The sequence below is a fragment of the Seriola aureovittata genome, chromosome 16 (genome assembly GCF_021018895.1).
Source record: "Seriola aureovittata isolate HTS-2021-v1 ecotype China chromosome 16, ASM2101889v1, whole genome shotgun sequence".
NCBI lineage: Eukaryota > Metazoa > Chordata > Actinopteri > Carangiformes > Carangidae > Seriola > Seriola aureovittata.
Window position 1 is genome coordinate 23954398 of NC_079379.1, and position 19019 is coordinate 23973416.

General features: G+C 41.4%; 1 protein-coding gene across 1 annotated transcript; it reads right to left on the reverse strand.

The window, feature by feature from the left end:
• Positions 1-124: 124 nt before the first annotated feature.
• LOC130183995 (uncharacterized) lies at positions 125-18443 on the reverse strand. The gene is made up of 12 exons (XM_056399730.1): positions 18286-18443; positions 17949-18208; positions 16996-17109; positions 16830-16901; positions 16591-16698; positions 16136-16246; positions 15558-15655; positions 14046-14126; positions 11712-11886; positions 8904-9078; positions 8646-8705; positions 125-240 (listed from the first exon to the last, which is right to left on the reverse strand). The coding sequence occupies exons 1-12, from the start codon at positions 18296-18298 to the stop codon at positions 125-127; spliced, it is 1383 nt and encodes a 460-aa protein (XP_056255705.1). The 5' UTR covers positions 18299-18443.
• Between the last annotated feature and the right edge of the window lie 576 nt (positions 18444-19019).

The following is a 19019-nucleotide window of genomic DNA, read 5'->3' on the forward strand; positions in this document are numbered from 1 at the left end:
CTCAGGTGTTGTGGAAATGAAGTCTCTCATAAGGGCGTGGATGTCCAATGAGTTCAAAATGTCAGAGTGGACCTTCATCAGGGAGAGGTGAGTTTGTCTCTTCTGGGTCACGGTGTTGCTGTCGTCATGTTTTCACGCGATGGGAGGTGGAGAAGATCCCGCTCAGGTGAGGCAGGTACAGCTCCCCCCGGGCAGGTGAAGGGGGACACCGAATCAACCGGGTTCCCTCTGCTGCTGCCGCTTCACGCAAACAAAACAAACACACACAACGTGACCATACGTAATGAAGTCACTTCCGTTTAGCTAGCTAACCAAGTTGGCGTAGCTAAATGCGCGGCTGAACGTTTCTTTCCCAAAAACGTCTGCCCGGAAATTGGGAGTTGTGTGGCTGGAAAAGGCTCCTCAAATGCCGCCAAGTTAGTCCTGGCTTGACACCTGTTAGCAGGCTCCTCAATGGTGGCGGTGCCAACGTCGATTAGCTATCGATGCTACAGCAGCCGGAAACTTCCGAATCCTGCCGTGGATTTGACATGTCCCGCCCACCACTGCTTCTGATTGGCCAATGGTCGTCGTCTTCGCTGGTTTGATTGGTTAAGGATAAATAACTGCGTCGCAAAAGTCTTTTTTGCGTAGGAAGATGCCTACCTCAGTGAAATCACCCGGAAGTACTTCAGGAGCGGCCATTAAAGAAGCTGAGTACCTGACACGATTTGTGAAAACTGTTAACTGTATTTGTCCTTTTAGCAGAACTCAAAGTGATTTATTTTCCAGAAATCTTTGGAGGTAATTGAATGCTTTTATTATGTCCAACGTCTGTAATGATTTTTCCCTTAATTGGGAGTATGTGTTGTATGTAATACTCAAGGTGACAATAAGTTTTATTTGATAAATCTTCTTTATTTTTTATGTAAAATTCCACATTCATAAGTGTAAATTCTCAAATTATGAACCATTCTTTCCTGCTTTAATTATAGAAATTGAAAAATATATATTCACCATATCCAGACTTACAAATAGAAAAGTAATTAAGACATATAATGCTTAATTACATTATAATATTTCTGTTTAGTATACACTTTTAATTTTCCCCCTGGCACTTTTTATTTATTTATTTTATTTTACTTTTTTTAATTTTTTCATGTACTTTTTTGTGTTGGTTGTTGAACTGTATATTTGTATATCTGCTTGTTCTGATGAGGTGTTAACAATATTATTGTTCATATGTACATTGTTCAGTACATTTCCAATAAAATAAATAAGGAAATGAGCTTCAATGCTTCTTGTCTTATCTCCTTTAACTATCAACAGTTGACCAGAAACATGACGTGTCTGCAGGATTCTCAAATAGGCAAGTATTTGCTCATATGTTCATCATAACAACTTTATAAGGGAATAATATGTCATTGTTTGTGTTTATATCCAACTTCAAATTCAAACCTTGTTTCCCCAAGTGTCAAAAATAAAAATTAGTAAATGCAGCTTTAACCATAAAGGTGGCAGATAAAAATAATGTTAAAAAAAAAAAAAAAAAAGCTTACATGGGTTGTTTTGTAAGACACTGGCATGACCTACTTTGTCATTTAAGTATGGAGACTTGTGAAATGCATTAACCACAGTGTCTTGTTTTTAAATTTCTGTTACTACATTGCACGAGAGGGAAGCTCTGGAGTTGTTGGAAGGAATATTTTTATACTTTTGGCTTCTGGTGTTTTTCCAAAAATGTCTCACTGTTCCTTTAAATTCACAGTATTGTAAGTACTTTTCCGCTTTATTTTAGAAGTAATTAATGAATTAACTAATTGATTTTTTTTTTTCTTTTGACAGTTGTTTGCATTAGGCTGATCACCCAGCTGGGGCTCAGGGTTTACTCCCCCTTTTTAACACTACATCACTAACTATTCCAAGACCCGTATACCTTAGAGTGAACACTAATTGCTTCTTCTCCACAGGTCTTCCTCCTTCATTTTCATGCCTTATCCAGTGAGCCAGTCAGTCAACCTGCAGGATTATTGATGTGTTTACAGGCGGAGGGGCCACTCCCTGCCTTGGGAAACCCTGAGGCTTTCAACTGTTGAGTAACACCGACTGCTGCCACCAGTGGCTCCAATCAGGAAAGTTGGGATGTGCTCTTCTGTGCTCATAATGAGGCAAAACGCAAAGAAAGATGGTTGCACCCTGGATTTTTGACTCACCTGTTACACTTCATTTAATCATTAAGCTGAGTCTCAACCGTGGCCCGTCGATGTCTTCAGCCTGACACAAAGGAAATAAATCTGTCAAGGCCTCACAGCTCCTTCAAGGTGCCCCAACCAGAAGCTTTTAAAAGGATAATTTATTCTAACATTTTGCCCATCACTGTTGGAAATAACAACACACTGCACTCACCGACTGCTGCGATCTGGGAACACAGCAATGTCACCATAGGGAAGTCAGACAAGTCAAGACACACAAATTAGACACACAATTAGACAGGATGTAAACAAGCCTCTTGGTTAGTAAAACTTATTTGTTAGAGGAAATGAAGGTAAAGAAAAATTACATTATAAAATCCCAAACTATTCATTGTAAACTTCCATCACACTTCACAGAAACATACATCAGACAGAAATGTAATATAAGACATATATTAAGAGTGATGTGAAGTTACTACATATGTCACCAATTATCACATATTCACAGTACATCCTATATATATATATATATATATACGAAACTCCACTTTTGCAAACTATTACTAACTTTCTAAGATGAAATGCTTTTGAAGAAGAGGTAAGAGCTGAATCAAATTACAAGCTAGAAGTTTCGTGGTGGCGCGAGTCAACCAGGGTGATGCTAACTTCCTGGCTGGCCTGTAAAAATACATCATCCCAGCAGCGCCCTGTTGCTGACACACCTAAAAGATGTTGCTTTTTTTAATTTCAAATGCTACAGCAACTTAAGTCATAACTAAGCACGCATTCAATCAAAGAAAAAAGACAGAAAAAGACTAAAATCACCTGCTGTAGCGCCTTTTTAAAATGAAATCCTGCATACTGTTGCATGTGTATGTCGCCTGGTCGGAAGTCAAAGGGTTAGGCCATAAACGAGCTTCGGGCAAATCAATTACTGCACTCAACTTTGTTTCAGTGTTCAGCCTTAAACAGCCTCCCATCTTTTTCTTTTCTTTTTTTTTTCTTCCTCTTCATCAGTCCATAATCCCTCCCTCCAGCCCTCCCTTTTCTTTACAACCAAACCCAGTTACATAAGACCACTGAAACTGTTGTTTTCCAGCGCGACTCACTGCTGTGTGCGGAAACTGTGGGAGCAGAGGGCCGGGCATCGCAGCCTGAACACTGCCGATGGCCATCCCAGGAATGCATCCTCTCCGTGGGTCTGGGCCGCAGCCAGCCATGTGGCCTCCCAATGTCACCGAGGCACCGAGACAAAAAAGAGCAGAGATGGAGCACTCTTCTTCTTTTGTTTTTTTTTACCCCCAAAAAACAAAAGGCTGCATTTTGCTCGCATATTGGCAGTACATGTTGAGGTTGTCTAATACTGCACCTCGTGGATTCTTTCTTCTGCTTTTTATAGGTGGAAACCACGACATTGTGTTGCTCCAGCTTGCCTCACAGCCCTTTGATGAATACAAATACAGTTTTAGTAATATTTAAAGAATCCCCCTCCAGCAGTGTTCAGCGGTGAAAGGATTCAGGCAGACGCAATGACAGACTTCTCTCTGCCGTACCTGACATAAAGTGGTTTAGCTAACACTACCCAACACCTACTGTTAATCCTATTTCAGATTGCACTCTCAACCATGAAATCCACTCACAAGAGGAAAAAAAAATACACAGTGATACAGTGCAGAGGTGTTACAAAGATAATCTTTCCCCTGCCACTTTCCCCCAACTGGCTTTAAAGCAACAAAAGAAAGCAGGTACAATTAAGCACGGGTAGGTCTGAGCGAAGAAAAGTCAGAGGAGGAAGGTTAGGTTTTTGTGAAATTAGGTTATGTGGGAAATAAAAAAAAGGGGGAATAGTATCACACTGTGTCGGCAGGCGGTGCCAGACATATGGCAGACATTGGTGGTAACCGCGCTGTAAGGGTTTTTTTGCCAAAGCTTGATTTGACCCAGTCCTATAAAGCTTCCTGATGGTGGTTGCAGAAAGTTAATCACATGAACTCTTCCAGCCTCGCGGTCTGCTGACCCAGCGCTGATCCCAGAACTCAGGCGCGGGTCCGGACGGTCGCTTTTCAGCGCGACGCGGCCTCTCTCCCACGACCGGCACGACTGAGAGTTCACAGAGAGGAGCGGCGCGACCTCCGACCTCGACAACACGTCAGGCGGAAGGTTCGAAGCTCGGTCTTGACCTTGGGACTTTAAGGATTTCTTCTCTTTGGGTTTCAGACTTCAAATTAGTATCAGAAAGTCTTTGTTACAAAAACAGAGGTATTGAGTTTAAAGATGTGGGATGAAAGATGCTATCAAGGTGCATTATGGTACATTTACGATCCAGAGTTCTTGTGTGGTGTGACTCATGCTAAAAGTCAGGATATCTCAGCCTCCTCTGATTCGATTCAGACCACTCTTCTTTTAATCTCTCTCCTGTGAGTCCTCCAGATTTATGGAAGCGTATCACCAAACACTCAGACTTCCCTCTTTGACTAAAAGTACTTAATTGTGGCCGAGAACACCAGATGCAAACTTCAGCCTTGGATCTGAAAGTCAAACACTTTTGGATCCGTGCAACATCTGGCCACATGTTTCGTTGCCTCTGAGTGAATCTGCATGATTGCAAGAGGTCAAGAAAAAAAAAAGGGGAGGGAGTCAGCTGTTACACTTCCAATGTTCTCCAATCAGGAACAAGTTCTGAATCACCTGACTCACTTTGTACCTGCTCAATTTAGTCTTTAATCATCATGTGAGGAAGTAGCTCCCTGTGACGGACACAGACTATTTTAGAGGAAACAACTTCAAACTTATGTCGTGTTTATTGTGAGTCTATGTAGAGATATTTCATGCTAGCTGTCAGTGCTAATGTTTTAGCTGTTAGCTGTAAGTTAAGATAGTTCACGGCTACGAGAGTCTCGGTTAGTTGTAACAACAATACACGGACACACACACACACACACACACACACACTAATTATGTTGAAAGGTCATTTCAGTTTCTTTCTAATATCAAGTTTTTGTGCTAATGTCACATTTTAGTCCCAGTGTCTGTTACAAGTAACCTGGACTATGTTGTGAATTTTAACATTTCACTCCTGGTGTTCGAGACTGAATCAGACATTTTGTGTTTGTGTTGCAGAGATGACAGCTACGCCATTTAACAGCAGACACATGTGACTAGTTTGTATTAAAGTTTAAACACACTGACTGAAAAGATACAGACAGAAACGTCAAAAATGTGACGGTCTCCCCTACTCAACCTGTAAATTAAAGTACAGTACGATACAGTTGTGTTCCAAGTGGAACTGACTAAACATCCGACTGAAAAGCAAACTGAGATTAACTTGGGATCGCTGTAGATTCCCGTGACAGGAGGCGGGAGGGGACGGCAGCAGACAGTAGAGGAGGCCTCCCTGTGACAGGGGATGGCAGGGCGGGTGTCACCAGGTACGACTCCCCCTGTCTCGGTGTATCTCAGGAGTTTCGGCTGGCTGATCAGGGAGGACAGGACCGCTGCTCCCCGCCCTTCAGTCAGCTGTCACACCAGTCACAGAAGGAAAGACAAAATATGTGAGTCACACACTGTACGGGCCAGACGCACGCCGGATAGATGCTTCGGCGTTCAGCCGTAGTGGGCTACTTGTGAAGTCGGACACCAGCGGTCGGTTGCAGGCCGCGGCGTGCGCGTGGGCCGACAGGAAATGATGTGGTTCTGACTTTAATTTCTCTATAATTTCTATTATCTTGGCGGTCACGGGTTAACTCTGGGGAGTGAAAATGGAGGAATAAAAACACAACAACTTAGATTAGAAAGAAAAAAAATGAGGGAGTTCAGAGGGTCGTATATCATTAAGCAATTGAGAAAGTTAATTAGGCAGCTCTGATAATTATTGCCATGGCAACCTGAGCGCACTCATGCAGATTTGATTAACGAGGTGCCATTTATCTGTACTGGCTAGACAGCGGGGCCTGTGCAGAGCTTGAGAGACCCCTAAAGGTGGAAGACATGTAATGTATGTTTCATTCACAGCCACAGTGTCACTCTTGTGTTTCATTCACTTAATTAAAAAATACAGATTGCAGCTTCTGTTGTAATAACAGTTTATTGCATCAGTCATATAAGGGAGAAATCTGAGGTGAAACAAAGCTGTAGTTTTCCATTTGTCCTCATTGTCTCACAGCATTTATATATCATTGGAAAAGTGAGGCTGCTGAGGAGCTTTCCCATCAAAATAAATGACATTTCTACAACCATAAGAGTCTGTAAACGGCACATGGTATTGCAAATAAAATTCTAGCATAAAGAAAGGATGTGATTTGCATCTAGAGGAGTGAAGGAGAGATAAGGGCTGTTTGTGGATTACAGTACACATGTTGCCCTCTGGTGGAAAAACAACAACATTTAAGCTCGTGTGCTTCTCCTGCTGAAGGGTGTCTGGAGTCTTGTTTACCAGCAGGCAGCATATTGTCAGGCACGGCGACACTTCAATATGTGTGGGGACGATTATTAATGGCTGTTAAGAGAGCACAGTACAGCAGTAATGTGAAAAATAAAGCAATAAAAAAAGAAAAGCTGAGCCATTTCAAAAGAAATACCTGTCACCAATCAGGACACAATTCAAAAAGAAAGAAGAGATAGGTGCTCAGAATCTTCCAAGAATATCTTCATCAACATGGGGGGGGGGGGTGACACATTTAGCATGTGCTAGAGACATGCTATCAATATCAGTTTGCACAAAAAAAAAAAAGAAAAGAAATCACTTAATTAGCATTCTCAAGGGTTTTTGTTTTTTTATTTTTTGTGGTTGCCATAGACGGCACCCTTGGCAGCGTGCAGACAAAACTGAATACATGAAAGTAAAGTAAGCTCAGTGTGAGATTTCTCCAGGGACACACTAATCCTCATCCACATCATTTCACACCACGCAAGTGAGAGGTATGGATTATATTTTATTATACAAATATCAAACACAGATGAATTCTAATAACAGTCATATCAATTATAGCCCTCTCACTCTAAGGGTTTCATAAATATCTGACAATGGCGCTTTTCTTAAAGAGCCTCATTCTGGTATAAAAATAGAAAAAAAAAGAACCATTGATTTTTCTGTCACAAATACTAGTTTCTTTATTGAGTTTCTTTGAAGTCAGTCGTCACCCACAGTTCACGGCCCTGTCACAGTCTATTACAGCTATGTCTGCTATTCCTCTCCCAGTGTGACAATTCATTCCTATTTTTATGAGTAAATCATCTACTGACCAAATATAATTCAAACAAAGAGGAATTCATCCAGTCAGTGATGAAGAAAAAGCATATGACGGAAAGGGAGATGAGAAGTTTTAAGACTAAATTTCCAACAACAGTGAGAGGTGTCCTGCAGCGTGTGCTACTGTAAATCCATAGATATCATATAAAGTGTCCACATTTAGGTCACATGAGCAATAAAAACTAATTATACAACGGTCACAGATGATAATGAGCTACTCTTAATTTCCACTGTCATCGTGAAGTTGCACTTCTCATATAAAGTCTAAATGTACCACTAGGAGAGAAAAGAAAGATAAGTGCGAGTGTAACGTTCAGACAGAAGGCGGCGAAAAATGTTAATGAGCTACGACGCCGTTCAAGTAACGATGCAAAGAAACAATTAAAGTTATTATATTAGAAAAATGTCACTTGTGGTTTTGCCATGAACTGATTAAAACTCAAACTTTTGGCCAATAAATCAAGAATGTGCAAAAACATTTTACAAATTATAAACCAGAAAGTTTCGCTCAACAATGAGACAGTTATCAAGCTAACAGCTAAAAAAACAAAACACATATAATCTATAACCGATAAGCCGGTTATTATATATCAACATGTTGATATAATAACAAATGTATCAATGAAATAAGCTGCTTTTACACTGTGACGACGGCTCAGTTGTAACTTTTTGAAAAGCCGTTCTCTGATTCTGTTTCCAGTAGCGAGGACTTGAAACATGGCCGTCAGCAGCCTGTCGCCGCCCGGCTCAAACACTGTGACACAAATGGGAGGCAACACGAGTTGACAGCTGTGAGAAAAAAAAAAGAAAAGAAAAGTAATTTATTTGCAAAAAAAAAAAGAAAAAAAAAGAATATAAGTAGAATATAAGTCAATCAATACAACAAAAACAAACTACAACTGTCATCTGGTCTGTTGGGGGAGAGGGAATCTCCCCCAGAGAGCGAGGCTGCAGGATGAGGGAGAACTATAGGACAGACACACAGAAACAGCGACACCTAGTGCCCAGGTGGAGGTGTTGTCACAGGCCCTCATACATCACCTGAGCACCCACTGTATCTTATCATGGTTCACTGAGAGACTGAGCAGTGTAAGGTCCCCGGGTGCAGGGGTGCCGTTCTGCTGAGTCATGTACAATATGAACCATTCGTGTGAAGTCGTGAGTAATGGCTAAAAAGTGTTTTGCGAGGTCACACTGACCTTGACCTTTGACCTTTGACCACCAACGTCTAATCGGTTCGTCCTTGAGGTGAAAGTGGACGTTGATGCAAAGTTTGAAGAAGTTCCCTGGAGGAGTTCTCGAGATGTTGTGTTCACGGGGACAAAATCATGTTTTGCGGGGTCACCGTCACCTTCGACCTTTGACCTCTGACTTTTGATCACCAAAATATAATCAGTTCATCCTTGAGCTCTAGTGAATGTTTGAAGAAGTTCCATCAAGGCGTTGCGGAGACATCGTGTCCATGAGAATGAGAACGCTCTGACTGTCGCCGGCTCTGAGGAACAATAACAACCAGTAGACTGAACATTGTGACGAAGAGGAACTCCTCCTCCTCCTCCTCCTCCTCCGTCGTCTGGGCCTCTGGATGTCCATGTTTCCCTCCTTTGTGGTTAGGGTGGAGATGTGCTTGTCGTGGGCGGTGTTGAACTCCATCAGGTCCTGCACCCACACCGAGTCAGACACAATCATATTCCACAAACTTTGCAGGAACATCGGCCAGACAGGCACAACTAATAATATTCAGGTTGTCTCAAAAGTTTGGAATCACATTAAGATTTGTAAAAACCAGATTGTTTATTCTTAGTTGTTTTAGACTTTTGATTTTGCTTCCTGGGGCAACCGCCCTTTCTTTAAAATGAGAACCAGCCCAGGCTATAAATTATTAATGTCTCTACAGCTGTCAATCTTCAGCTTTGTCAGATCCCGAGAAATGCAGTTTTTCTTTTGCAAATGTGTCTGGAGTTTGGAGCTGCTCACATTCAGAGTTTTTTTTTTTTTTTTTGGCAAAGAAAAGAGGGATTCCTCTTTGAATCCAGACTTGGTTTTTTTTTAACACCCTGCTGAGAACCGACAGTGGCAAACAATGATTGAGTCCACGCACGTCGAGCTCCATCTCCTCTCCAGGCGTTCCCAGCAGGCCTTTCAGCTCTTCATACCTTCCCTGCCTTCAGTTCCCCTGCTGCAGCGCTGCCTTGGGTCTGGGGTGGGTTTTCCCCTAATGAATGTAGACCCGTGTCCAGTCCGGGAAAGTCCTACGTGCAACGGACAGCTGATTGGCAGTGAAACAGGAAATAGGTGGCAACAAACATTTAGTAATGCCTTCATTGGAGAAAAGTATGTGAAGCCCGCGGCTAATAGCATCAACAGAAGCTAATTAGAGTCAGGCGTTATCAAACCTTGAGTCCAATCATCGAAACGAGATTGGAGGTGTGGGTTAAAGCTGCTTTGATTTATAAATAGCATTCAAACGTCGACTTACAATCAAGAACTGATTTGCATAAAGCTGGAATGGGTTACAAAGAGTTTAGATATTCATTAGTCCGCAGTTACTTAAACTTAAAGGTCTCCTCCAGTGTAAAGGTCTGTGTCCATGTGTAGTGTGATTATAGATCAGCTCTAGCTTCTATATTAATACTGTGAAAGTATCAAAGCCTCAGTCCACAGAGAAATGCACACAGCCTGTATTCAGAAACTGAGCCTTAAAACCAGCCGTCAGGACTTCTGGAACTTTGTGATGTCACAACAAAGCAGTCACCAAGCCCCTCCCACCTGGACCCACCATCCAAACCTTTACAGGATTTGGTTTCTCTGAGTGTTTTTACCTGAAATCTGATATATTTTTATTGGATCACTCAGAAAACAGTCAGCCAATCAGAAGAGACGCTCAGAGCCTCCTCTCTTCCTCTGATTTTTGGTTCTTAAAACCACAAATATATCTTCTAATGGATCAACACTTTTAAAGTAATAACACAGAAGAGAAGAAAAATGTAAATATGGGACCTTTAAGTATGTTGGGGGGGGGGGGGGGTGATGTCAGGGTGGCTGTCCAGCAGCTAACGCTCAACAGACGTTGGTGATGCTGCAGGACAATGACCCTGAACATCAAAGCAAATCTACTACTGAATGACTTCAAACAAACAAGAGTCCAGACTTCAACATTAGCATTAGAGATGCTGTGAAACGACCCCCCAGGGAGAAGTTCCCAGCACGCACCCTGAGAAAAAACGGCCGAGCTGAAGCTCTTTTGGAGGAAGAATTGTCCAAAAATTGTTGTTGAGGTTATTGTTGGTTCGACCAGTTATTTAAAGACACGGACGCTGAAAACTGCTCGTCTGTTATTGGCTTAAGCACTTTGTGTTTGTCTGTACTTGTGATTTGGATGAAGATCAGATCACATTCTGTGACTAATTCATTCAGAAAACCAGGTCATTCCAAAGAGGTCACATACTGTTTCTTTTCCACTGTGTAATTCTGATTTTTCTTCCTCAGAGTTTTTCTCTCAATGATGCAGAAAAGCCTCTAAAAAAAAGTACCAGAGCAACTAAAAGTCTTAGAGTTTTATCACAGATCTCAGGTCAGATATTCAAACAGTTTTCATGACTTGACTTCAAGCTCGCAATGTGTTTGTTGTTTCTCTCTAAACCTGAACCAATGGTTGAATCAGAAAAAAAAGGAACTCTGTTTGTTGTTCTTTGTTTTCTATCAGGTCAAAATTAACCATCAAATATTGTAAATGAAGCATTTCTCACTTGTCTGACACTGGCGCTGGTTCCCTCTGCTCGCCGCCACACTCCCCGCCTCCGGGAGCTGCTCAGTTCACGGCCGAGGTCAGCGAGGTCACAGCAGATGTTGACGAGCGGCAGATAATTGATCTCACCTCCGCCGGCTCGTCTCCGTTCACCACCTCCAGGTGAGGTCCTGGGGGGGGGGGGGGGGGGGCTGTTTGTTGTTGGCTGATGAATAACACAAGGTTCATCCTGTTTTGTGTAACTAGTATTATACAAAGTTTTTAAACATCATGTCAATCCAATAATCATCTCCGGGATGAAATCAATAAAGTAGGAACAAAACAAGGGTCTACAGCCAAGCTAGTACCTCTTGCTTGTTGCTAGGCGACGGAAGCTGCGTTTTGTGCAAGAGGCAACTTCCCGAAGCCCCTCCTCTTTGCCAAGTTTTTGGATTAGCAGGAAGTTCGGCGGAGTCAGGTACCTGCAAGATGGCGACGGCGGAAGACCCCCCTCTTCAGAAACCTGTGGGTGACGTCAACAGAGGAGACGTCCATCTTTATTTACACTCCGCCGGATTGTCACATTTCGGTTTGTGCCGTCGTGGTCTATAGCAGCTTCGTACAGCGCGTCCTCCGAAAGGATGCGACCCCTGGTTTGGGACACGGCCAGGCTCTCCCAGTTTGATTTAAAGTTTGACAGTTTGACCGGAGGGTTGCGTTCAAGGAAAAGCTCAATGGTGCTAATGGGCCAAAAAAAAAAAAAAAAAACAAAGACAAGCACACCAGAACAATTGGAACAGATGGAAAATAAATTGTATCTGCAAAAAGTTCAGATTACAATCATGAACGGGGGTTTCACTAATAAACACTGCGGCTGATGTGTAAATTGTTGCAGCTGTGTTTTGAGGTTCTTTGTGAAGTGAAGTGGCAGCTGGCCGACTCGGCTCATCTCATGCCGATGTATTTTTCTATACGGGAACAAACTGCAGCACTTCCTGTTAAAGCAGTGTAACAATAAAAGCTCTGGTCCTGGGCACCTTCTCAGGGAGGTCAGAGGTCATGTTCCTGCTGCCCAGACCTGATATGTAATAGTTTCACTTGCATAATATCACACACAACAAGCTTGACCCATGAACACGCACTTTTAAGTTTTATCGCCGGTGTTGCGGAGCGGTTTAGAGAAAGTCCCACTCGACTCTCTCGCATCACGAGACTCTAAAGAAAGAAGAAACCGACAGCCGCCAGTACGCTTCACTCATCTTTATTAAGGAAGTTTAGACGTGTTTGTGTGAATTATCCCTACACCAGTTTCCTTTTATCTTTAAATTGAATCTTTTCCAACCCGACGGCCACAACTGACACACTTGGCGTCTGCGAAGATGCTCGTCTCGTCTGCCTCGCATTAGCATTTTCAATTTGAGGTCTGTAGAGCTGCTCGTGAGCTGCATAAACAGCTGATCCAAAACATATTCACAAAGTGAGCCTCACACACAAACAGACTGTTGAAGCCACAGACAGTCTGTGTCTCGTCAGCTGTAACGCTTGCATTAAATCACGGCTCCCCCGGACAGGAAGTCATAAGATGAAGGAGATGAAAACACATTTTCGTCATTGGGGGATTCGTTTGCTCTTTGTTGGCTGATTATCCAATAAACAGTGCGTTTAGATGTAAGGCGTTCGTCCTACTGCACGACTGAAATGAAGTGAAAACATCATGTGACACTCTACGGTCACATGACAGTAAATGACCATCACACAGAACAGAGCAGATTTTACTGTCAAATTTCTTTAAAATCACAGTATATTATTGTTGAGAAATGTTCATTTAACAGTAGAACAACAAATATATTATGTCAAAACATTAAAAAACAACTACTTGTCAGATTTTTCCTCGAGGAAATTGACAGTAATTTCCTATTAAGATATTTTTTTCCGGTTGAGTAAAAAATAATGTATAAAAACACCATAAGTGCATGAAATCAAAACATGAATCTCATTCATTTTGCAAAGCTAATATATTTTTAAAAAGTTAATTGGCCGGTGGAAAAACAGTAAAAGTGTGTAAATACAGAACATTCTCTGTAAATAACTTTTGCAGTTTATTTATGACGACTTATTCAAGTGATAGTTTTCTAATTAGCTTTATTTGGAAGGTAAAAGGTCCAAGAAAGACGTTGGAGTTGGTTTGGAACGACTGAAGGGAAATACTTTTAAAATCGTTATTTTACTAAAGTGGTGCAGTTTCTAGTTTCTAGTTTATTAAACAAAAACATGCGGCGAAAGTGAAATCGTTCCCCAGAAAACGTGACAGCATCATATTCTGGGATTTCTAGAGAAAGTTTTTGTTCATTAAGCTAACAAACGTTTTGACTCTAACACACATGTTTAAGCGAGTTGCTTCTGTTTATAACACGCAAAGGTCATGTGTCAGGTCAAAGGTCGGCGTGTAGGCGTGTTCTCCATCTTGAATTCTGGGAAACTGACGACAGACACTTTGTTCTTTGTGAAAAGTGATTTAAATAAAAAAGACAAAAGATATGATTATCATTCTTTAAGTATCATGACATCATTGACAGACAAAATGATCACATAAACAAACTAAAAATAAAATAAAAAAAAATAATAATAATAATAATAATAATAATAATAATAATATGGTCAAATGAAGCCTGAGCACTCAATCACTACAGTAATTCTTTCTAGGCAACAAATGATCCACTATAAACTATATGAGCTTCAGACCGAGACAGACAAATCCCTCGGTACATCATAAAGAAATTAGTAAATTTAACCAAAATGAATAGTGACAGTGTCTATAATCAGATCAGCTGTGGTCCGGGAGCCGGCCCTCAGGTCGCCCCCCCCCCCCCCACCACCACCACCCCCCACCCCCACCCACTACGGTTCTGCTGACTTATAATGCTGCTCGTCGATGGTGGAGAAGACGTGACCTTCGTTTAGAAGAAAAGCCAGAGAGGATCTGTACAAAAAGGAGCAGAGTGCGAATTTAAAACATTTACGTCTGTGTCACATTTCTGATCCTGGTTCCAGTAATCCCTTCCAACAGTGATGTATGCAGTGTCATTAGTGCCAGGAGGCTCCATTAAAAAAAAAAAAACAATATTAATATTCATGTTTTTATCTGAGGTCAATCACAAGCAAAGTGCTGAATGCAAACTAAACTGTGATTCAGCTCCAGGTACGTCACGTTAATTTATATGCTACAGGAAACTTCCATATGTTGTGAACTGGCAAGCGTCACTCAGACGTCACAAAAAGCAGTTTATGCCATGAAATCAACTATTTCTTTGCAGTGATACCAGTTCATGCTCTGTAATGACTCAACTCGTGCTCTTCAAATCATTTCTGAGTGGAAACTCTCTAAAATGAGCCACTTGGATTTAATTTGTTCTGATGTTGGACAGAACAATGTGGATTTACAGCAGTTTTCATCTGCTTTGTCTATTAAAACATTGTTGGATTTTCTTTGACATCCCTTGAAGCTAAACATCAATAATACAGTTAAAAAAATCAATAAAATAGTGTCACTTTATTTCCTTTTTTCATTAAATAGCCAATAGAGGCAGGAAATAAGACAAAACATAGCTGACAAGTTATTAATTGACTGCAAGAATTATTTAAAATCAAGAGTGCAGCAAGTAAGTGATGCACATAAATTATTAGTTTGACAGCGTGGTTATTTAAAGATCCATATTTTCTTCTTCTGTATTTTATTTGAAGTGTTGATCCATTAGAAGATATAAAAAACCATCTCAGTGTAGTTTTACATCTCCTCTCTCAGGCTTCTCTCTGGAGCTCTAGTAACAACAGGTCAGTGAGCCAATCAGAAGAGAGGAGGCTCTGAGCCTCTCTTCTGATTGGCTCACTGTTTTCTGAGTGATCCAATAAAAATATAGCAGATTTCAGGTAAAAACACTCAGAGAAACCAATTCCTGTAAAGGTTTGGATGGTGGGTCCAGGTGGGCGGGGCTTGGTGACTGCTTTGTTGTGACATCACAAAGTTCCAGAAGTCCTGACGGCTGGTTTTAAGGCTCAGTTTCTGAATACAGGCTGTGTGCATTTCTCTGTGGACTGAGGCTTTGATACTTTCACAGTATTAATATAGAAGCTAGAGCTGATCTATAATCACACTACACATGGACACAGACCTTTACACTCGAGGAGCTTTAATTCAAGAGTGATTAACTCATTTGAAGATGTGTATTAGTTTATGTATATTTCTTTAATCTCCCCCGTCAGTCACAAAACTAAAAGATTTAATTTCTTTTATTACTAAGTTTGATTGGATGTTGCTAATGGTCCATTACCCACCAGCATACGTTAAAACATAAGTGTCAGCATGGACTTACATACTGTACATGTACACAGAACACAGACGATGAGCTGGTACCTGATGTCCCCCATACTGAGGTAGTCCAGCTGTGTCCTCAGGTCATCGAGACTGATGCCAACATCACGGTGAGAGAACTTCCTGATTACCTGCAACACCTGAGACAGGAAGCAAGAAATCACTTTCCACAGCAGCAACGAATCCTCAAATTTCAGAAGCCGAAAAAGTGAATATTAAAATTATCCAGAACTGTTCAACTCTTTTCAGTCCAACTGCGTATTGCTATGACATCATCAGTCCGATGTCCACTCTTACCCTGGATAATTCACAACCTTCACTGTGGATAGTTTTCATTACAAACTATTTTCTACGATGAAAATTGACATTTGTACAAAAGACATTTAAACGTGAAACAGTAGAAAAAGCGCAAGTGTAAATAAAATGAATGATTGAGTTGGTATTGTTCCTGCTGGCTCACTGTCACAGATTACTGGGACACTTGGATAAAACAAAGTCTTTATTAATGTTAGTAGTAACATGTTTTTCCTACTAAAACAAGTAAAAATATCTTCTTTGAAAAACACACACACATTATTCTACGTTGTGTTCAGTAGGGAAATGTGTTTCCACCCACTCACCTGATCACGGACGGTGGATAAACCATGCGGTGAGATGCCGCCTGCAGGAGGTCCAGCGCTGCACTGTCCGGACATCGAGGCAAGAGCGGTGTTCATGTTCACGTCGAACACCTGGGTTAATAACACGGGCACGCTCAGGATAATCACACAGCAGCCAAACAGGAAGACGAAAAGGTTATTAGCTCGTTAGCTTAGCTCATGCCACCGAACCCAGTCTCATAACTGTCTGCAGACCCGTGGTCTCGAGCAAATCCTCTGATCGGAGCAATTCCAGTGAAATAAGTTGATTTCACCATGAAATAAATAGATTTTAGTGAGACCAGGCGTTTAGTGGGGACAGACAATATGACGACAGGATTAGTTCTGTCTTTCAGTGGAGATTTTTTCATTTCATCATTTCCAGTTTCTCAGTATTAAAACGCTGAGTAGAATTCTGGTGGAACCGGCTGCGATACCTTTCCGAAATGCTCCATATGGGCTTGTACCACTTCCAACATGTGGGACGTGATCTCATTCGGGTCGTCGATGCAACGGATATCCATTGCCAGCAATGACCTTTGACCCTAATGCAACAAAACACAAACTGAATTTGTCATATATGGTCAGAAAAATCAAGGAGAACCTCAATGCTCACTTCCCTTTAAAGCCCATCATCATCATCATCATCTTTAAACCCTCTGTTTGCGTCACTCACACTGAAACTGTGTAGATTTCCTATGACCTTCACATATGTTCCAGGAGAAGCGAACGGCATCACTGCGTCGTCCTGTGAGGAAATGTTCAAACCGATTATTTACCACGATAGTTCAGACTGCCGTTTCCATTTGCAGTCGTGAGCAGAGCGAGTTGATGCCACTCGCCTCTTCATTGACCCACTGCTTCACGTTTAAACGTGGACCCGTCATGTCGTCCACGGCGTACTGGACGTTGGTCACGAAGTGAGACAGCGCTCTGACCACACCCACAACAGACACCTGCAGCGAGAGAAGGGAAACCAAATAAAACTCAGCACCTGAGACCAAACTATACTGAAGAATCTGCAATTAAAAAAGGCAGAAAGGAAACTGTTGGACACTCAGGAGAGCACGATTCATCATGATGTATCAACTTATACATTTATAATTTTATCAAAATGTCTGAGCCTTTGGAGTTTTTACATAAGATGCATGTTCATATTATTATGATGTATATTATTATTATCATATACACACACATATACATATTTGGAGGATGCACAGCATGTGACACGTGCATCGCTACATTATCTTAGCATTATTTTCCACATCAAAATTTTCAATGATCAGGATTTTCACTCATCACTCTGAGCCCTGTCGCAGAAGTCGTTCTCTCTCAAGTCACACGTAATAATAATAATAATAATAATAATAATAATAATAATAATAATAATAATAATCTTTATTTTCTAAAGCATCTTTCATACAAGAAATGTTGCACAACAAGGAAATGACCTGCACCAAGTGCTTTGCATGAAAAGAAAAGAAATAAAATGAACATTAAACATTGATCTAAAATGAAAACAATGTAAAATGAGATAAAATAATGAATAAAATAATGAATCATTAAATAGGGAGACATTTACTCTCAAGTCTCTGGTTAGTCCTGAGTTACAACCCAAGTCTTTAAGTTTGTGTTTAAAGTCCACATACATACACACACACACACACTAGGTTATGGACTGGATTTGTGAGAGAAATTGCAGTGATGTGGTTTTGATTTCAGTCCACGCCTCATTCCTGTGACGAATTAAATAGTGCTGAACACACAGACAGTGAAGTGCTTCATTTCCTTGTACCTGGTTGAGTTCCCAGTCGTAGATCGCAAAGGCATCACTGCTGACTGGAGGAGCGGACAGAAGCTGAGACACTGTGCAGGGCAAAATCTGAAGAGTTGCTTTCTGTGGGGAAATCACAGAGAGGGAATAAATGAATCTGACCTCAGCGTACGAGCACAGATCCTCACACAGTATTTTACTGCAGATTAAAGACAGACACACCTTTGATTTCCATGCTTTGTGGCCGGATTTCCTCGCAGAGGACTGACTGCAAACTTTGGCTATGCAAATGAAAGTAATGTCAGCAAACGTAAAGTGAGAAAGTACAACAGGATTGTTAGAAGCGACTGAAACTTACCTTGATTCCACATGACACAATATCTTCAGTGAGCGTCACATGTGCAGCGACCTCTTCTTCTTCAGCAGCTGTGAGACGTGAACAACCACCTTGTGCCAGCAGCTTCTTTATGTCCACGCCCATCAGGTGAATTGAATTACAGCAATTACCCACAGTGCAGTGCACGGCCAAACAGAAAGGCCTTAGGAGTGAATGATCAGCTGTGATGTCACTCACATGCTCCATGTTTCTTTAAAAGCAATTCAAGGATTATTTTCAATTTCATTTTTATTAAAAAAAAAAAAAATCCATCAGTTGGACAGTGATTGACAGGTGTTCACACCACTTTGGATAAACTTCATTTAATCTCTTCAAAATATCTTACAATGACATAAGAGCGAAACTTGTTCATACAAAAAGTGTGAGAGCAGAAGATTGCTGTGCAGCGGCTGCGAGTTCAGAGCTTCATCTGAACAACAGGACGTTTCAGCGTCGGCCCCCGACCCAGGACTCGTCTTACGTCACAGCGCGGCTTCGCTATCCCACATTTCAGTCGACGAGCGGCTCATAAACATCTCACAGGAAACATGTTGAAAACAATTCTAACCAGTAACGTGGAGAAATTATAAAATAAAAAGATTTCCTGCTCTTCTTTTCCATTACAGTCGATACAAAAGGATGCACAGATCTCTTCTTTGTTCACCGACTGGAGTTCACCTGTGTTCACTGCTGCCTCCAGTGGCCAGACGCCGTAT

Coding starts and splice junctions, on each gene's coding strand:
- LOC130183995 (XM_056399730.1), bottom strand. Junction 15,656..16,135: donor TATCCACCGTCCGTGATCAG/GTGAGTGGGTGG, acceptor TTCCTGTCTCAG/GTGTTGCAGGTAATCAGGAA. Junction 11,887..14,045: donor TATAAGTCAGCAGAACCGTA/GTGGGTGGGGGT, acceptor TTGGCCCATTAG/CACCATTGAGCTTTTCCTTG.